Genomic DNA, 21313 nt, shown 5'->3' with positions numbered 1-21313 from the left:
CCACACACACACACACTCAGACCCATATACCCTCACAGCTACTCCTGCTCACACACACACTCAGACCCATATACCCTCACAGCTACTCCTGCTCACACACACACTCAGACCCATATACCCTCACAGCTACTCCTGCTCACACACACACTCAGACCCATATACCCTCACAGCTACTCCTGCTCACACACACACTCAGACCCATATACCCTCACAGCTACTCCTGCTCACACACACACTCAGACCCATATACCATCACAGCTACTCCTGCTCACACACACACTCAGACCCAAATACCATCACAGCTACTCCTGCTCACACACACACTCAGACCCATATACCCTCACAGCTACTCCTGCTCACACACACACTCAGACCCATATACCATCACAGCTACTCCTGCTCACACACACACTCAGACCCATATACCCTCACAGCTACTCCTGCTCACACACACACTCAGACCCATATACCATCACAGCTACTCCTGCTCACACACACACTCAGACCCATATACCCTCACAGCTACTCCTGCTCAAACACACACTCAGACCCATATACCCTCACAGCTACTCCTGCTCACACACACTTGCATACAGATACTCAGACACACTCAATGTAATATATCGCACATATACAGAATAGTGAGAGCTAACCTGGAAATAGCTTTGGCAGGAATAATCTATCCATGTTGAAATGCAGCCAAACGGGTCACCACATTCTACTGCAGCTTAATCTGCTTGGCAAAGTGCAACAGTATGCATCACAATTTTTATTTTAGTTAAGCTTTATTTAACTAGGCAAGTCTGTTAAGAACAAATTATTATTTACAATGACGGCCTACCCCAGCCAAACCCTAACGACGCTTGGCCAATTGTGCGCCGCCCTATGGGACTCCCTATCACGCCTGGTTATGATACAGCCTGAAATCGAACCAGGGTCTGTAGTGACGCCTCTAGAACTGAGATGCAGTGCCTTGGACCGGAACCCAAATCGATCACTGTCTATCTGCCTCACATGAACATTGCTCTTTGTTGACCTTTAAAGATTCCTTGTCAATCTGTTGAGCTCCTCAGTACTTGAATATTAGACTCCCATGTAGGAATTTACAGTATAAGAATGCAAGTAAAATGTGTTGGAAATGGGGCTGTTACGGTGACCGTTTTAACACCACACCGGCGATCACGAGTCATGACGGCTGTCAAATTCCATGTGACCTTTTTAGTCATGGTAATTAGGCTTCTCCAAGCTCTGATGCTGCTGATGGTACTCAGCACTCTATTGTCCATCTAATCACTCAGACATCAATGCAAATGTTATCGAAAATCTAATCAAACACTTCATGAGAGCCCATGAGCTTATGTTGCACAACATTTCCATAGGCTATGCAATTGCGTGAGAAAACAGAGTGATGGCCTCTATCTAATAGAGGAGGATCCCATCAGCTTTCTATAGGCTAGGCCTACTGTAACGATCGTCATAATGGGTAGACCAAGGCGCACGCTGATTTGGGTTCATCATATTTATTTTAAATGTGAACCAGCAACAAAACAATAAAAAGACACACACATACAGCCTTGTAGGGCTCAAAAGCAACAATACAAAAACAAGATCCCACAAACAACAGGTGGGAAAAGGCTACCTAAATATGATCCCCAATCAGAGACAACGATAGACAGCTGCCTCTGATTGGGAACCATACCATCTAACATAGAAATATAAAAACTAGACTACACATAGAAATAATAAACTAGAACACCCCACAGTCGTGCCCTGAACTACTTCACCATAGCAAATAAAGGCTTTCTATGGCCAGGACGTGACACCTACTATATTTATTTCTCAACTTTCCTAATATTAAGCACATTGCTTCTCTTTACAACAGGAGTATAGCCTACCTGTCTGGCATGACAATTAACCACGGGAAAAGCGTCCTCCATTCGCTACTTAAGTGCATCGATGACATATTTTTTTCCGGTACAGGTAAAGACAAGATTAAATCAATAGTGTGATGGGTGACAATATTAGCCTATCACTTGCCAATGATGCCCAGCGTAAGGCAAGAAACAGCACAAGCTTTTTTTTTGCAACTTTTTAAAATCCTAATCGCACACCTCATGTAGCCTAGCCCATAGACCTATATGTTTTGATAAGGTTAGTATCACACCTCATGTAGCCTAGCCCATAGACCTATATGTTTTGATAAGGTTAGTATCACACCTCATGTAGCCTAGCCCATAGACCTATATGTTTTGATAAGGTTTGTATCACACCTCATGTAGCCTAGCCCATAGACCTATATGTTTTGATAAGGTTTGTATCACACCTCATGTAGCCTAGCCCATAGACCTATATGTTTTGATAAGGTTTATCACACCTCATGTAGCCTAGCCCATAGACCTATATGTTTTGATAAGGTTTATCACACCTCATGTAGCCTAGCCCATAGACCTATATGTTTTGATAAGGTTAGTATCACACCTCATGTAGCCTAGCCCATAGACCTATATGTTTTGATAAGGTTTGTATCACACCTCATGTAGCCTAGCCCATAGACCTATATGTTTTGATAAGGTTTGTATCACACCTCATGTAGCCTAGCCCATAGACCTATATGTTTTGATAAGGTTAGTATCACACCTCATGTAGCCTAGCCCATAGACCTATATGTTTTGATAAGGTTTGTATCACAACTGAAGTGGCCAAATAACTTCTTAAAATGAAGCTCATTAATCCACTTTTCACCATGGAAAATGCACCTTTATAATAAAAGCATTACATGCATAATCACATTTGTGGTCACTTGAGAATGGGGTTTTCATGCTCATGGAACATTTGTGCTTACAGCCTACTGCCGTGTGTGCGTTGCTGTGCTTCTAATGTGAAGAAATAGTTTCATCGTTTATCAACTTTTTAAGCTAAATGTTATCATCTGTTGCATCAGGCTCATTGCTTAAAACAGCTTTTTTGATGCTAGGGGTTGTATTCATTTGGGATCTATCGCATCCCACAACTGTCCCAGACTATGTTTGGAATATTTAGAATAGGTCAACTTGTGTACTATGGGGGATAGTAGATTGACATAGGCTAGTGCTTTTGCTGTTCTTTAGGTCTACTCATCGTGTTGGCTGACAAAAAGTACATTTGGACAGTTCTTCCAATATCTTCAATATGCACCTCTGAATTGGATAAGGACACTCGCAGTTGCGTCCACAATGTGTCTGTCTTCACTTGTAGCCTGTGAGAAAAACCCAATCACATGACGGACGACCATGTGAGTGAGAGGTGCTTCGGCACGTAGCTGGGAGGAGGGAATTATAATTATTATATTCAGCCCAAGTGCACAAAGGCCACTGGTGGTAAAAGGCATGGATTCGAGGCATTATCAAGTGCTTGTCAAATTGTGAATGAGAGACTGATGAAGTGTGTACAGCTTGCGCAAAAAAACAAAGCAGAGCTCCTGCCTTTCATGTGACTTTTTTCAAATCATCGTTAGTCGCATCATGCAGCCTTAGAATGTTTTGAACGTCGAAACATATATCCCAAAATTTGACATATCACATATGACATAAATAAATAAATGAAGCATATAGGAGTACCTATTTCTTTGTTAACCTCTCATCACAGAATAGCCCCATGTGCGCACTCCCTCAAATCATTTGGGGAAAATATCCTTTTTGTTTTATTCAGCTATGTTCAATTTTATTCTTCATACTCTAAAATAATGCCACCGTATTCAAAGAAAATCTTGTCTGCTAAATGAACTTGTGTAGCCCACAGCCATATGGTATAGACAGATCAGGGCCTAACATAAGGACAACCCAGAGTATGCTATTCTGTTCTTCTGAAATACACTACATTTTCTTCATATGGTGGTGTAGGCTATATTACATGGATTTGTTAGACTTTTTAAAATGTAAAGTCTCTATCAGTGGCTCTATGTGTAGAAGACAGGAGATCCTAAATGTGTTTATGTTAATTACCGGTCAATTACCGTGACCCCGGAAGTTATTTGCTTCACAATCACCGGCTGACAAAATTTCATGACCGCCACAGCCCTAGGTGGAAACAAACTAAAACACACATATTGTACCTTTATTTAACTAGGCAAGTCAGTTAAGAACAAATTATTATTTACAATGGCGGCCTACCCCTGCCAAACCCTAACCTGGACGACACTGGTCCAATTGTGCACCACCCTATGGGACTCCCAATCATGGACCGGTTGTGATACAGCCTGGAATCAAACCAGGGTTTGTAGTGACGCCTCAAGCATTGAGATGCAGTGCCTTAGACTGCTGCGCCACCCGGGACCCCACACACACACCCTGCTCGCCTGTCGAGTTACAGAATTGAAAATCCTTTGCCAATCTGTTTGTACTTTCAGTATGTGATTTCATAACATGCGTGTGTGTGTCCTTCCTCAGGTGATGATCTGGAACCTGGACAGCCCTGAGGCGGTGATAAAGAACCCGGTGCGGACCATCAGCCACCACACTGACGTGGTGCTCTCCATGTCCTTCAATACCGATGGCAGCAGGCTGGCCACGTCCTGCAAGGACAAGAAGATCAGGGTTCTAGAGCCACGCACTGGGAACCTGCTACAGGTCTGTACGGGTGGGGCTGCTGGGTTTGTGTGTTTGTCTGTAGTTGTATTCAAGTATTACATTTTTTTGTCGTAATGCTATTGTCCTCGGTAACAGTGATATAATTACTATTTATATCAACACAGTGCTTAGGATTCTCCTTCTCTCCTTGTCCTGTGCCCTTCCACGCCCCTCCAGCACCACACAGCCAAAACTGACACCTCCCCATCGGCCGCCCCACAGACCCCTGGGATCTGCACCCACCCAGCCACCCCATGACTCATGTTCTCTCTGTTCTCACTCTCCTCTCCGCCCCTCAAACCAGCTGACGTGGCAATGTGCAGATAGTGACACAGTGATGTTGCAAAGACCTATTTGTGCAGACACTTTGTGCTGACGTTTAAAATATCATGTTTATACAGACGCCAATAGACTGTTTACTTCTGAAACTACTGAAACCCCAGGAGCATGACACCCATAACATCTCACATACTGTGATGCAATGTGAATACATTAGTTAAAACAACTCTGTAGTGTTATCTATCCACCATGTTTCTTCCTGACTGCTTCAAATCATCATTTCATCTCTGACCAATCTGGTTAAATATAGACTCAATAAAACATTTAGAAATAAACCTCTTGTCATAGACCTTTTTAGTTTTTTGATTTGTTTGTTTCCTGCTGTGTTTTTCAGGAGGCCAACTGTAAGAACCACAAAGCCAGCAAGGTGCTGTTCCTGGGGAACCTCAAGATGCTGCTGTCCACCGGCAGCTCCCGCTGGAACCACAGACAGATGGCCCTCTGGGACCAGGTACACAACCACACTACTGATAGAGGCTGCCCTTAGGCACAGATCTAGGGTCAGTTTACATGTTGACAGATGGCCCTCTGAGACCAGGTACATAACCACACTGCTAGAATTTGCTGTCTCACCCACAATCGCTGATATCAACCATTTAAGGATATGTAAAACTGACCTTAGAGCAGTGTGTAGGAGCAACTTCATCGTACTTTGGTAGAGGCTGACCCTGAGGAACCGTGCTAGGAACAGCTTGCTTCCCCAATTCAGGGGGGCAAATTCAAAACTGACCTTAGATCAGTGTCAATTAGTGATGACTTCATCTTATTGTGATCAAACAACGGCTCCCTCTGGTGCCAAATGGGTGTATCTCAAAATAGAAATCCTGTGGGATGCTTTCATGCAAAAGCCCCAAACACAACTAGTATCTGTTTTGGTTATGTGATTTATCTGATTCCTCCCTGCATGTGTTTGTGGCACAACAACCAGTATTTTATTTGAAAACAACCACTGTATGTTGGTGTGTATCTGAGGGGGCGGGGAGATTATGACTGCAACACGGATTAGGGGGTTTTAAACAGTCAATCTTTTTCATTCTGTACTGGGAGACATGTTCATGTTACCTCCACTTTAATGAAACCTCCATTCTTATTGAAGTTATAAGGTGTTCTTGCCTTGAGTTTTAACAAGTTTAGTTGATTAAGTAATCGTGTGTGTGTGTGTGTGTGTGTCTACAGGAGGACCTAGATGTGCCTTTGTTACAGGAGGACCTAGATGGTTCGTCTGGGGTGCTCTTCCCTTTCTACGACCCAGACACACACATGCTCTACATAGCAGGGAAGGTGGGTCTCTGGTACATGGCTGGTTGAGACACAACACATTCCCATCAAGGTCTTCTGGTTGAATGAATTCTACTACGTTTTAAATGGTTGACTCTTGAAGAACAAGAGCACACACACACAAACATGCCTACATGTTTGACAGGTGTCTCTCTCTCTTTCTCCCTGTCTCTCTCTCTGTCTCTCTCTCCCCCTCTCTCTCTCCCCCTCTCTCTCTGTCTCTCTCTCTCTCTCCCTTTCTCTCTCTCTCTCTACCTCCCTCTCTGTCTCTCTCTACCTCCCTCTGTCTCTCTCTACCTCCCTCTCTGTCTCTCTCTACCTCCCTCTCTGTCTCTCTCTCCCTCCCTCTCTGTCTGTCTCTCTCTCCCTCTCCCTTTCTCTCTGTCTCTCGACCTCCCTCTCTGTCTCTCTACCTCCCTCTCTGTCTCTCTCTACCTCCCTCTCTGTCTCTCTACCTCCCTCTCTGTCTCTCTACCTCCCTCTCTGTCTCTCTCTACCCCCCTCTCTCTTTCCATCTCTCTCTCTCTCTCTCTCCCCATCTTTCTCTCTCTCTCTCTCTCCCCATCTTTCGCTCTCTCTCTCTCCCCATCTTTTTCTCTGTCTCTCTCTCCATCTCTCTCTGTCTCTCTCTCACCATCTCTTTCTCTCTATGTCTCTCTCTACAGCTCTCTCTCCCCATCTCTTTCTCTCTGTATCTCTCTCCATCTCAATTCAATTCAATTCAAGGGGTTTTATTGGCATAGGAAACGTGTTAACATTGCCAAAGCAAATGAGGTAGATAATATATAAAAGTGAAATAAACAATAAAAATTAACAGTAAACATTACACATACAGAAGTTTCAAAACAATAAAGACATTGCAAATGTCATATTATATGTGTATATATATATATATATATATATATATATATATATATATATATATATATATATATATATATATATATATATATATATATATACAGTGCCTTGCGAAAGTATTCGGCCCCCTTGAACTTTGCGACCTTTTGCCACATTTCAGGCTTCAAACATAAAGATATAAAACTGTATTTTTTTGTGAAGAATCAACAACAAGTGGGACACAATCATGAAGTGGAACGACATTTATTGGATATTTCAAACTTTTTTAACAAATCAAAAACTGAAAAATTGGGCGTGCAAAATTATTCAGCCCCTTTACTTTCAGTGCAGCAAACTCTCTCCAGAAGTTCAGTGAGGATCTCTGAATGATCCACTGTTGACCTAAATGACTAATGATGATAAATACAATCCACCTGTGTGTAATCAAGTCTCCGTATAAATGCACCTGCACTGTGATAGTCTCAGAGGTCCGTTAAAAGCGCAGAGAGCATCATGAAGAACAAGGAACACACCAGGCAGGTCCGAGATACTTTTGTGAAGAAGTTTAAATCCGGATTTGGATACAAAAAGATTTCCCAAGCTTTAAACATCCCAAGGAGCACTGTGCAAGCGATAATATTAAAATGGAAGGAGTATCAGACCACTGCAAATCTACCAAGACCTGGCCGTCCCTCTAAACTTTCAGCTCATACAAGGAGAAGACTGATCAGAGATGCAGCCAAGAGGCCCATGATCACTCTGGATGAACTGCAGAGATCTACAGCTGAGGTGGGAGACTCTGTCCATAGGACAACAATCAGTCGTATATTGCACAAATCTGGCCTTTATGGAAGAGTGGCAAGAAGAAAGCCATTTCTTAAAGATATCCATAAAAAGTGTTGTTTAAAGTTTGCCACAAGCCACCTGGGAGACACACCAAACATGTGGAAGAAGGTGCTCTGGTCAGATGAAACCAAAATTGAACTTTTTGGGCAACAATGCAAAACGTTATGTTTGGCGTAAAAGCAACACAGCTCATCACCCTGAACACACCATCCCCACTGTCAAACATGGTGGTGGCAGCATCGTGGTTTGGGCCTGCTTTTCTTCAGCAGGGACAGGGAAGATGGTTAAAATTGATGGGAAGATGGATGGAGCCAAATACAGGACCATTCTGGAAGAAAACCTGATGGAGTCTGCAAAAGACCTGAGACTGGGATGGAGATTTGTCTTCCAACAAGACAATGATCCAAAACATAAAGCAAAATCTACAATGGAATGGTTCAAAAATAAACATATCCAGGTGTTAGAATGGCCAAGTCAAAGTCCAGACCTGAATCCAATCGAGAATCTGTGGGAAGAACTGAAAACTGCTGTTCACAAATGCTCTCCATCCAACCTCACTGAGCTCGAGCTGTTTTGCAAGGAGGAATGGGAAAAAATGTCAGTCTCTTGATGTGCAAAACTGTCAGAGACATACCCCAAGCGACTTACAGCTGTAATCGCAGCAAAAGGTGGCACTACAAAGTATTAACTTAAGGGGGCTGAATAATTTTGCACGCCCAATTTTTAAGTTTTTGATTTGTTAAAAAAGTTTGAAATATCCAATAAATGTCGTTCCACTTCATGATTGTGTCCCACTTGTTGTTGATTCTTCACAAAAAAATAAAGTTTTATATCTTTATGTTTGAAGCCTGAAATGTGGCAAAAGGTCGCAAAGTTCAAGGGGGCCGAATACTTTCGCAAGGCACTGTATATATATATATATATATATATATATATATATATATATACACACAGTGTTGTAACAATGTACAAATGGTTAAAGTACACAAGGGAAAATAAATAAGAATAAATATGGATTGTATTTACAATGGTGTTTGTTCTTCACTGGTTGCCCTTTTCTTGTGGCAACAGGTCACAAATCTTGCTGCTGTGATGGCACACTGTGGAATTTCACCCAGTAGATATGGGAGTTTATCAAAATTGGATTTGTTTTCGAATCTTTTGTGGATCTGTGTAATCTGAGGGAAATATGTGTCTCTAATATGGTCATACATTGGGCAGGAGGTTAGGAAGTGCAGCTCAGTTTCCACCTCATTTTGTGGGCAGTGTGCACATAGCCTGTCTTCTCTTGAGATCCATGTCTGTCTACGGTGGCCTTTCTCAATAGCAAGGCTATGCTCACTAAGTCTGTACATAGTCAAAGCTTTCCTTAAGTTTGGGTCAGTCACAGTGGTCAGGTATTCTGCCACTGTGTACTCTCTGTTTAGGGCCAAATAGCATTCTAGTTTGCTCATGTTTTTTTGTTAATTTTTTCTTATTTCCAATGTGTCAAGTAATTATCTTTTTGTTTTCTCATGATTTGGTTGGGTCTAATTGTGCTCGGTTGGACTCGTGACACAAATGTAAAATGTTCCTGTTTTGATTAATTTAATGGAGTGAGTTAGGTCTGCTCTGTACCAAATTAGCATAGTCCCTTCCCTGTTTCACACCTGGTAGTTTGGTGGATGGGACTACCAGCTCTCTGTAACCTAGAGGGCAACCAGTTGGTCCGTCTCCTCTATAACAGGTTTCTTGCAGGATGACAATGTCTGTATTACCGATTTCTTTGGTGAAGTCCGGGTTCCTGCTCTTTAGGTCAAAGGCAGATGACCTCAGGCCTTAGATATTCCAGGATGATATAGTGAAGGCTTTTTGTTCCATAAAGTGTACAATGTTGTTGGTCGTGGTTTGGCCTCAGGCCAGTAAGTGTGAGCAGAGCCTGCTGAGCATCTGGTACATGCCATTGGCTTGGGCGAGTGTAAGAGTGGGGGTTGGGCCTGTTTGCCCGCTCACTACCTGGGCGTATGTGTGACTTCCATGTTGAGGCCCTCTTTGCGGGAGTGGGGGGCATGGGGTGGGCAGGAGTGGCATAGGTCTGATCTGAGGGGTCCTAAATGGGGTGTGGGCATGGTTGACGTGGGGGGGTGTTGATTGGTTGGGGCTGGGGTGTGGATGTGTCTGGGGGTGCTGTGGTCTGGATGTAAGTCCTCTTGGCGTGGGTCCTCTATGTGTGGGTCCAGGGGGGGGGGTCCTGCAGGTCTTGGGGGTGTCTCGCTGGTCTGGGTGGGGTGTCTATTGATCTTTTTATTTATTTTTATTTCACCTTTATTTAACCAGGTAGGCTAGTTGAGAACAAGTTCTCATTTGCAACTGCGACCTGCGATCTGTTTCTCCTGTGTGAAGTGTTGGGGATGCGTTTGAGAGCGATGTCCTTTAGTGTCCGGGCAAAGGTGGGCACTACTGCCTTGTAGAGGTGGACCTGGTCAAAGAGGCTGTTCAAGTCCAGGGTGGAGTGGTGGGCCAGGAAAACATTTGGTTTTGAGGCACAGTCATGGGAAATACTTGCGTTTACCCGCTGTATTGTGGCAGGGTGGAAGTATTTTCGTGGTAACAGGGTGGAGATAACCACTTGTGCGTTGGGGAAAGTAGAAGAAGCCTTTTCAATCACTCCCTTCAGTGCTGTGGCCACCCTTTCCTGCTGTGCTCTCAGGTCGTTGTGCCTGTGTGTATTATTATGTGGCTGGGTGACCCTAGTTGGTCCTCAGACAGAAGGTCTAGGGCGCGCTGGACACCAGAGTTTAGACACACTGTGTTTGGGGAAAAGGTTTTTTTCTTCTATATATTTCCCATTTGAGTCCATAAGGAGTACAATCTTCTCTTAACAAAGGGTTAGTGTGCTAATATAGCACTGTGCCATGCCAGGGGATGGTTTGTGTGGAAGATAAGGTTGCTGATGTTCCCATTTTTGTAATAGTCAGCAAAAAGTGTCTCTTGATTTTCCATAAGGAGCTTCATTTTGTAATCTTTTCTTGCCTTATCATTCTTTACATACACAGGGAACTGTATTTTAATTACCTCTGAACAGCGGGAGGGAGCTTCTAAGGTATCTCTATTTGGTTGGAGTAGACTGTTTGACTCTCCTGCCATTGTTGGGCTAATGGGCTTTGTTACCTCTCACTTGACACGCCAGTGCTAGTTGAAGCTGTATCAAGCTTGGCAGAATTATGTTAGAATTCAGTCCTTATAAAGTAATGTTGTGTATTTTTCTTCTTGGCTTTTGGAAATAGAATATAGTTTCAAACTAAACATTACTCACTCAGTTCCAGGTTGGGTGGTGTTTTCAGGTTTCTGTTGTTTTCCAGAGAATTTGCTGTGTAGAATAATAATCCTTGGTAGTTGTGAGCCTTCCAGGTGATTCCGTAATTCCGTCCAAAATCAGGTTGTATGTTTTGAGTTTTGATTTGAAGTGAGGGTTATGTTGTAGAGGGTAGCATCCTGTATGTGTTCCTGACAAAAAAATCTAACTCTAAATCTATTTTTTTAAAGAAAATGTTGAAAAATGCAGGAGCTCATCTGATCGTGACCTCTTGTTCTCTGCTCTCTCTCTCCCCCCCCATCTCTTTCTGTCTGTCTCTCCCCATCTCTTTCTCTCTGTCTCTCTCTCTCCCCATCTCTTTCTCTCTGTCTCTCTCTCCATCTCTCTCCATCTCTTTCTCTCTGTTTCTCTCTCCCTCTCTCTCCCCATCTCTTTCTCTCTATGTCTCTCTCATCTCTCTCTCTCCCCATCTCTTTCTCTCTCTGTCTCTCTCCATCTCTCTCTCTCCCCATCTCTTTCTCTCTGTCTCTCTCCATCTCTCTCTCTCCCCATCTCTTTCTCTCTGTCTCTCTCTCCGTCTCTCTCTCCCCATCTCTTTCTCTCTCCGTCTCTCTCTCCCCATCTCTTTCTCTCTGTCTCTCTCTCTCCCCATCTCTTTCTCTCTGTCTCTCTCTCTCCCCATCTCTCTCTCTCTCTCTCTCTCTCCCCATCTCTTTCTCTCTCTCTCTCTCTCCATATCTCTCTCTCTGTCTCTCTCCCCATCTCTCTCTCCCCATATCTCTTTCTCTCTCTCTCTCTCCATATCTCTCTCTCTCCCCATCTCTTTCTCTCTCTCTCTCCATCTCTCTCTCTCTACATCTCTTTCTCGCTATGTCTCTCTCTCCATCTCTCTCTCTCCCATCTCTTTCTCTATATGTCTCTCTCCATCTCTCTCTCCACATCTCTTTCTCTCTGTCTCTCTCTCTCTGTCTCTCTCTCTTTTTCTCTGTCTCTCTTCTCTCTCTCTCCATCTCTCTCTCCCCATCTCTTTCTCTCCATCTCTCTCTCTCCATCTCTCCCCATCTCTTTCTCTCTGTCTCCATCTCTCTCTCTCTACATCTCTCTCTCTCTCCCCCATCTCTTTCTCTATATGTCTCTCTCCATCTCTCTCTCTCTCTCCACATCTCTTTCTCTCTATGTCTCTCTTTCTCTGTCTCTCTCTCCCCCATCTCTTTTTCTCTGTCTCTCTCTCTCCCCATATCTTTCTCACTGTGTCTCTCTGTCTCTTCTCTCTCTCCCCATCTCTTTCTCTCTGTCTCTCTCTCTCTCTCTCTTCTCTCTCTCCCCATCTCTTTCTCTCTGTCTCTTTCTCTCTCTCTCTCCCCATCTCTTTCTCTCTATGTCTCGCTCTCTCCATCTCTTTCTCTCTATGTCTGTCTCTCCATCTCTCTCTCTCTCCCCATCTCTTTCTCTCTCTCTCTCTGTCTCTCTCTCTCTCCATCTCTTTCTCTCTGTCTCTCTCTCCATCTCTCTCTGTCTCTCTCAGGGTGATGGTAATATCCGGTACTATGAGATCAGCTCAGAGAAGCCCTACATGCACTTCCTCACAGAGTACCGCTCACACACTCCTCAGAAAGGAATGGGTAAGCACACGCACATGCGCGCACACACACACACACACCCACACACACACACTGTGTGCACCTGCAACCAAACCAGATGTGCAAATGACCCAGTTGATTTGACTAGCCAAAAAGGTGATTCCAACGCTTTCAGTCATATGTTATGATGACAATGACTTACGACATGAATAATACTACCATCAGCAGTAACAACAGCAGCACTAGGGTTCATAGTGGTGGAACAGCAGCACTAGGGTTCATAGTGGTGGAACAGCAGCACTAGGGTTCATAGTGGTGGAACAACAGTACTAGGGTTCATAGTGGTGGAACAGCAGCACTAGGGTTCATAGTGGTGGAACAGCAGCACTAGGGTTCATAGTGGTGGAACAGCATCACTAGGGTTCATAGTGGTGGAACAGCAGCACTAGGGTTCATAGTGGTGGAACAACAGTACTAGGGTTCATAGTGGTGGAACAGCAGCACTAGGGTTCATAGTGGTGGAACAGCAGCACTAGGGTTCATAGTGGTGGAACAACAGTACTAGGGTTCATAGTGGTGGAACAGCAGCACTAGGGTTCATAGTGGTGGAACAGCAGCACTAGGGTTCATAGTGGTGGAACAGCAGCACTAGGGTTCATAGTGGTGGAACAGCAGCACTAGGGTTCATAGTGGTGGAACAGCAGCACTAGGGTTCATAGTGGTGGAACAGCAGCACTAGGGTTCATAGTGGTGGAACAGCAGCACTAGGGTTCATAGTGGTGGAACAGCAGCACTAGGGTTCATAGTGGTGGAACAGCAGCACTAGGGTTCATAGTGGTGGAACAGCAGCACTAGGGTTCATAGTGGTGGAACAGCATCACTAGGGTTCATAGTGGTGGAACAGCAGCACTAGGGTTCATAGTGGTGGAACAGCAGCACTAGGGTTCATAGTGGTGGAACAGCAGCACTAGGGTTCATAGTGGTGGAACAGCAGCACTAGGGTTCATAGTGGTGGAACAGCAGCACTAGGGTTCATAGTGGTGGAACAACAGCACAAGGGTTCATAGTGGTGGAACAGCATCACTAGGGTTCATAGTGGTGGAACAGCAGCACTAGGGTTCATAGTGGTGGAACAGCAGCACTAGGGTTCATAGTGGTGGAACAGCAGCACTAGGGTTCATAGTGGTGGAACAGCATCACTAGGGTTCATAGTGGTGGAACAGCAGCACTAGGGTTCATAGTGGTGGAACAGCAGCACTAGGGTTCATAGTGGTGGAACAGCATCACTAGGGTTCATAGTGGTGGAACAGCAGCACTAGGGTTCATAGTGGTGGAACAGCAGCACTAGGGTTCATAGTGGTGGAACAGCAGCACTAGGGTTCATAGTGGTGGAACAGCAGCACTAGGGTTCATAGTGGTGGAACAGCAGCACTAGGGTTCATAGTGGTGGAACAGCAGCACTAGGGTTCATAGTGGTGGAACAACAGCACTAGGGTTCATAGTGGTGGAACAGCAGCACTAGGGTTCATAGTGGTGGAACAGCAGCACTAGGGTTCATAGTGGTGGAACAGCAGCACTAGGGTTCATAGTGGTGGAACAACAGCACTAGGGTTCATAGTGGTGGAACAGCAGCACTAGGGTTCATAGTGGTGGAACAGCATCACTAGGGTTTATAGTGGTGGAACAGCAGCACTAGGGTTCATAGTGGTGGAACAACAGCACTAGGGTTCATAGTGGTGGAACAACAGCACTAGGGTTCATAGTGGTGGAACAGCAGCACTAGGGTTCATAGTGGTGGAACAGCAGCACTAGGGTTCATAGTGGTGGAACAGCAGCACTAGGGTTCATAGTGGTGGAACAACAGCACTAGGGTTCATAGTGGTGGAACAGCAGCACTAGGGTTCATAGTGGTGGAACAGCAGCACTAGGGTTCATAGTGGTGGAACAGCAGCACTAGGGTTCATAGTGGTGGAACAACAGTACTAGTTACATTTGACATTTGATTCATTTAGAGAATGCTCTTATCCTCTGTCTCTGGAGTTGAACAACTTAAAGCTTGAATAGGACGCAAACAACCTTGAAGGGCTTGAATAGGACGCAAAGTCAAGTTGCAGTCCCTTGTTGGCAAGACTTAGAATCAACAAACTCATCGGACATGGACAGTATCAAACAATGAAACCGTGATTGAGATGGGAGCGTTTGTCTGATGCTGACTAGACAGGCCATGTTGCGTGTGCGAGGGTGGCTAAATAAACGTACACATAGATGTTATTCAATAATTTCATCCAAACTGCTGGCGGCATCAACGAGTGTCTGCGTAGCCAGGCTCTACATGGTTCTATTTGAGATGCTTGACACACTACAAGTCCCGCCTCTCCCATCTACTCATTGGTTTTCACGAGCATACTAACCCACGTGGGGATTGAAAGAGGAACGAGGAGGGGATAATCAAAGAATACGAACTTGGTTTCCCCTTTTATTTGTGAATGAATTGTTGGAGTGGAGATGGGTCCACATTCTACTAAGATCCAGCTAAAAAGAGGGCCATATGCATTTCAGGTAAAATAATAACCCAAATGTTTATCTCGCAGGGAAAAATTGTTAGCAAAAGCAAGCTAGCTAAATGTCCATGAATGTTTCATGTGTGTTTCGACCTGTCCCCAAATTAATATTGGTTTTGGTATTTTAACCTGCGTGTCATGAACACGTCTGGTGGGGATAGACAACAAGCACACACGTGGGGCCGGTTTGGTCAAGGTGTCAGAAACAGGCAGTGCTACTAACTTCCTGCGTGTGTGTGTCCCTCCACCCTCAGGTATCATGCCAAAGAGAGGCCTGGACGTGAGCTCCTGTGAGGTGTTCAGGTTCTACAAACTGGTGACAATCAAGGCCCTCATCGAACCCCTCTCCATGATCGTACCTCGCAGGGTAAGAACCCCTGACACACCAACACAGACGACCAGAACAACTAGGATAACAATCTACTGAGCACTAGAACACAATGAAGTCACAATCTACTGAGCACTAGAGCACAATGTAGTCACAATCTACTGAGCACTAGAACACAATGTAGTCACAATCTACTGAGCACTAGAACACAATGAAGTCACAATCTACTGAGCACTAGAACACAATGTAGTCACAATCTACTGAGCACTAGAACACAATGTAGTCACAATCTACTGAGCACTAGAACACAATGAAGTCACAATCTACTGAGCACTAGAACACAATGTAGTCACAATCTACTGAGCACTAGAACACAATGTAGTCACAATCTACTGAGCACTAGAACACAATGTAGTCACAATCTACTGAGCACTAGAACACAATGTAGTCACAATCTACTGAGCACTAGAACACAATGTAGTCACAATCTACTGAGCACTAGAACACAAATAGTCAATCTACTGAGCACTAGAACACAATGTAGTCACAATCTACTGAGCACTAGAACACAATGTAGTCACAATCTACTGAGCACTAGAACACAAATAGTCAATCTACTGAGCACTAGAACACAATGTAGTCACAATCTACTGAGCACTAGAACACAATGTAGTCACAATCTACTGAGCACTAGAACACAATGTAGTCACAATCTACTGAGCACTAGAACACAATGTAGTCACAATCTACTGAGCACTAGAACACAATGTAGTCACAATCTACTGAGCACTAGAACACAATGTAGTCACAATCTACTGAGCACTAGAACACAATGTAGTCACAATCTACTGAGCACTAGAACACAATGTAGTCACAATCTACTGAGCACTAGAACACAATGTAGTCACAATCTACTGAGCACTAGAACACAATGTAGTCACAATCTACTGAGCACTAGAACACAATGTAGTCACAATCTACTGAGCACTAGAACACAATGTAGGTACAATCTACTGAGCACTAGAACACAATGTAGTCATAATCTACTGAGCACTAGAACACAATGTAGTCACAATCTACTGAGCACTAGAACACAATGTAGTCACAATCTACTGAGCACTAGAACACAATGTAGTCACAATCTACTGAGCACTAGAACACAATGTAGTCACAATCTACTGAGCACTAGAACACAATGTAGTCACAATCTACTGAGCACTAGAACACAATGTAGTCACAATCTACTGAGCACTAGAACACAATGTAGTCACAATCTACTGAGCACTAGAACACAATGTAGTCCTAATCTACTGAGCACTAGAACACAATGTAGTCACAATCTACTGAGCACTAGAACACAATGTAGTCACAATCTACTGAGCACTAGAACACAATGTAGTCACAATCTACTGAGCACTAGAACACAATGTAGTCACAATCTACTGAGCACTAGAACACAATGTAGTCACAATCTACTGAGCACTAGAACACAATATAGTCAATCTACTGAGCACTAGAACACAATGTAGTCATAATCTACTGAGCACTAGAACACAATGTAGTCACAATCTACTGAGCACTAGAACACAATGTAGTCACAATCTACTGAGCACTAGAACACAATGTAGTCACAATCTACTGAGCACTAGAACACAATGTAGTCACAATCTACTGAGCACTAGAACACAATGTAGTCACAATCTACTGAGCACTAGAACACAATGAAGTCACAATCTACTGAGCACTAGAACACAATGTAGTCACAATCTACTGAGCACTAGAACACAATGTAGTCACAATCTACTGAGCACTAGAACACAATGTAGTCACAATCTACTGAGCACTAGAACACAATGTAGTCACAATCTACTGAGCACTAGAACACAATGTAGTCACAATCTACTGAGCACTAGAACACAAATAGTCAATCTACTGAGCACTAGAACACAATGTAGTCACAATCTACTGAGCACTAGAACACAATGTAGTCACAATCTACTGAGCACTAGAACACAAATAGTCAATCTACTGAGCACTAGAACACAATGTAGTCACAATCTACTGAGCACTAGAACACAATATAGTCAATCTACTGAGCACTAGAACACAATATAGTCACAATCTACTGAGCACTAGAACACAATGTAGTCACAATCTACTGAGCACTAGAACACAATGCAGTCACAATCTACTGGGCACTAGAACACAATGTAGTCATAATCTACTGAGCACTAGAACACAATGTAGTCACAATCTACTGAGCACTAGAACACAATGTAGTCACAATCTACTGAGCACTAGAACACAATGTAGTCACAATCTACTGAGCACTAGAACACAATGTAGTCACAATCTACTGAGCACTAGAACACAATGTAGTCACAATCTACTGAGCACTAGAACACAATGTAGTCACAATCTACTGAGCACTAGAACACAATGCAGTCACAATCTACTGAGCACTAGAACACAATGTAGTCACAATCTACTGAGCACTAGAACACAATGTAGTCACAATCTACTGAGCACTAGAACACAATGTAGTCACAATCTACTGAGCACTAGAACACAATGTAGTCACAATCTACTGAGCACTAGAACACAATGTAGTCACAATCTACTGAGCACTAGAACACAATGTAGTCACAATCTACTGAGCACTAGAACACAATGTAGTCACAATCTACTGAGCACTAGAACACAAATAGTCAATCTACTGAGCACTAGAACACAAATAGTCAATCTACTGAGCACTAGAACACAATGTAGTCACAATCTACTGATCCAAATGCTTTATTGCAATGTAGTGAAAACATGACAAACACGGCATCAACTGTGTGTATTTGCATCCCCTGTAGTCGGAGTCGTACCAGGATGACATCTACCCCATGACGGCGGCGAGCGCGGCCGCCATGTCGGCCGAGGAGTGGCTTAGCGGCATTGACAAAGGTCAGAGGTCACCACCACAGAGAGAGGGTGGTCGTGGGGATAGGCAGGGTTATCGTATGCTGTTTCTCCATAGTTTAATAACATGAATTATGCAATGGGGAAACTGCAGTAGAAAAGCACAAGTAGCTGGCTACACTGAGGAAACGAAGAACTGTATTCAAAAGAGATTTGTACATTATCAGTAGTATACGTATATTCAAGGGATATTTATACATTATGTATCAAAAAGTGTATTGTGTATTTCAATATGATCAGAATATGGATTATCAGTGTAAGGGGTCAGCCATCAGACATGCAGGCGCTTTCATTTACAGCAAGGTCACAATGCTGTCTCTCAATCCAAGGTCCTAATAGGGCCTAATGCTGAATATTAGTTCTCTGTTTGAGATAACATGGATTCCATTTGCTGCCCCCTACAGTGAAAAGGTCAAAGGAGGATCAAGATGTCCCTTTAGCTGACCATATAATCTGTTTACCTACAGTAGATGCAGACCTGGGTTCAAATATTATTTAAAATCTTTCAAAAATGTGGAGCATTTTGCTTTAGCCTGCCTGGAGTACCAGATGGGCGGGGTTTGCAGTTTTGATACTATTCTATTGGTTTCATTGCCCCTGGCAAACTCAATTTAGCCCAGTTGAAGTATTTCAAATAGTGTTTGAACCCATGTCTGCCTAAAAGCCTCAGCTGCATCCTATTTGCTCCTCTACGAGATGTGATATTCTCATTTGTCATGTGAATGGCCAGGAAGTTGCCAATTATGCACCATTCATACAATATATACTACCCTGCAATGTCCTGTGCAAAGAAGACCCCGTAGAGTTTATATTCCATCGTCCTCTATCATGTCTTTGAACCTTGATTTGGTTATAAATTGTGTTCGTAATTCAAATGTTCTGATGTAAAATAATATATATACAGTGCCTTGCGAAAGTATTCGGCCCCCTTGAACTTTGCGACCTTTTGCCACATTTCAGGCTTCAAACATAAAGATATAAAACTGTATTTTTTTGTGACGAATCAACAACAAGTGGGACACAATCATGAAGTGGAACGACATTTATTGGATATTTCAAACTTTTTTAACAAATCAAAAACTGAAAAATTGGGCGTGCAAAATTATTCAGCCCCCTTAAGTTAATACTTTGTAGCGCCACCTTTTGCTGCGATTACAGCTGTAAGTCGCTTGGGGTATGTCTCTATCAGTTTTGCACATCGAGAGACTGACATTTTTTCCCATTCCTCCTTGCAAAACAGCTCGAGCTCAGTGAGGTTGGATGGAGAGCATTTGTGAACAGCAGTTTTCAGTTCTTTCCACAGATTCTCGATTGGATTCAGGTCTGGACTTTGACTTGGCCATTCTAACACCTGGATATGTTTATTTTTGAACCATTCCATTGTAGATTTTGCTTTATGTTTTGGATCATTGTCTTGTTGGAAGACAAATCTCCGTCCCAGTCTCAGGTCTTTTGCAGACTCCATCAGGTTTTCTTCCAGAATGGTCCTGTATTTGGCTCCATCCATCATCTTGGCTCCATCCATCAGAAATCTCGACAATGATAGCATTGTGTTGTGTTATCATCAACCAACCATATGTGAGACAGTAAGAAGGTAATCATTACATTAACATCATGTTTGCTCTCTCAACATCCACCTCCACTAGGCCCGGTGCTCCAGTCTCTGAAGCCTGGGAGTCAAGTACCGGACTCCTACCCGGAGCTGTGCTCCGGCCTGGGCAGTAAGGGGCTGGGCAACTCCCTGGGCACTCGGAGGTCCCAGAGCCGACCAGGCCAACTGCAGCTGGCGTACATCCAGGACCAGCTTGGCAACAAGGAGTGCAGGAGTAAGACGTCTGTCAGCAATGGACAGGACCCCACGCTCTGCTCGCCTCCCAAAACAGAGAACGAGGTATGGGGCGGTTTCGATGTGAGTTACCCAGCTTGGCTGTATACTATTCTACCGTGGGCTGGGGAAGGTTTAGTCTATGGAGGCTGTACTGACTGTATCCTATCCCATCATGGGTAGGGTAGGAGTTTTGTAGGTGACTATATAGGGTCAGAAAATATGCTGGCCCTAGTCTTGCACTCACCAACATTCTTTCTCAATGTGTGTTCCGTGTGTGTGTGTGTGTGTTTTGGGTGTGCAGCTGCGTCTGAAGTTCCACAAGCAGCAGGAGGAGATCAGGCGTCTGCGGGAGATGCTCAACCAGAGGGACGTACGCATCAAGCAGCTGGAGCTGGAGATCAACAACGTGAGGAATTCCCAGGACTCGCACTGAGATTACTGGATTACTCTCTGACCACCCCCTCCCCCGCTCTCTCACCCTGGGGGTCTCACTGTAATTAACACCCCTCGACCCCCACCTTCCTTACTCGAAAGACAAGGGCCCTTCCCAGGGGCCTCGCTGTCTCATCGCAGAACACTATCTGTCTATGTGGATGGGTCAAAGCCTCACCAGGGCTTCTCATGCCCCCCATATATGTACATACACCCATAGACTCTCTGTCACTCCTCAATATGTATCATATTTTAATGCTACTGCATCAACATACATGCAAGCCACTTGTCCCTCTCCCTGCTCCTCTCCCCAAAGTCAGTTCCTTTTTCCTTTTGTACACTTCAGAGCTATGCAAGTTTGATGTATTTTAGTTTTGTTTTTGTGGTACAAAAAAACATGTTTATGCCCTTTTTATTT

The 21313-nt window shown here is 43.9% G+C and overlaps 1 protein-coding gene across 1 annotated transcript; it reads left to right on the top strand.

Annotated features, from left to right (window-relative positions):
• Window positions 1-4358: 4358 nt before the first annotated feature.
• LOC139400936 (coronin-2A-like) lies at window positions 4359-20896 on the top strand. The gene is made up of 8 exons (XM_071145468.1): window positions 4359-4604; window positions 5278-5394; window positions 6120-6224; window positions 12728-12824; window positions 15598-15710; window positions 18530-18620; window positions 20282-20526; window positions 20765-20896. Exons 1-8 carry the CDS (start codon window positions 4401-4403, stop codon window positions 20894-20896), a joined length of 1104 nt encoding a protein of 367 aa, XP_071001569.1. The 5' UTR covers window positions 4359-4400.
• The last annotated feature ends 417 nt before the right edge of the window (window positions 20897-21313 follow it).

Source organism: Oncorhynchus clarkii, unplaced genomic scaffold (assembly GCF_045791955.1).
Source record: "Oncorhynchus clarkii lewisi isolate Uvic-CL-2024 unplaced genomic scaffold, UVic_Ocla_1.0 unplaced_contig_13249_pilon_pilon, whole genome shotgun sequence".
NCBI lineage: Eukaryota > Metazoa > Chordata > Actinopteri > Salmoniformes > Salmonidae > Oncorhynchus > Oncorhynchus clarkii.
This window is presented reverse-complemented; position numbering and strand designations above follow the sequence as displayed.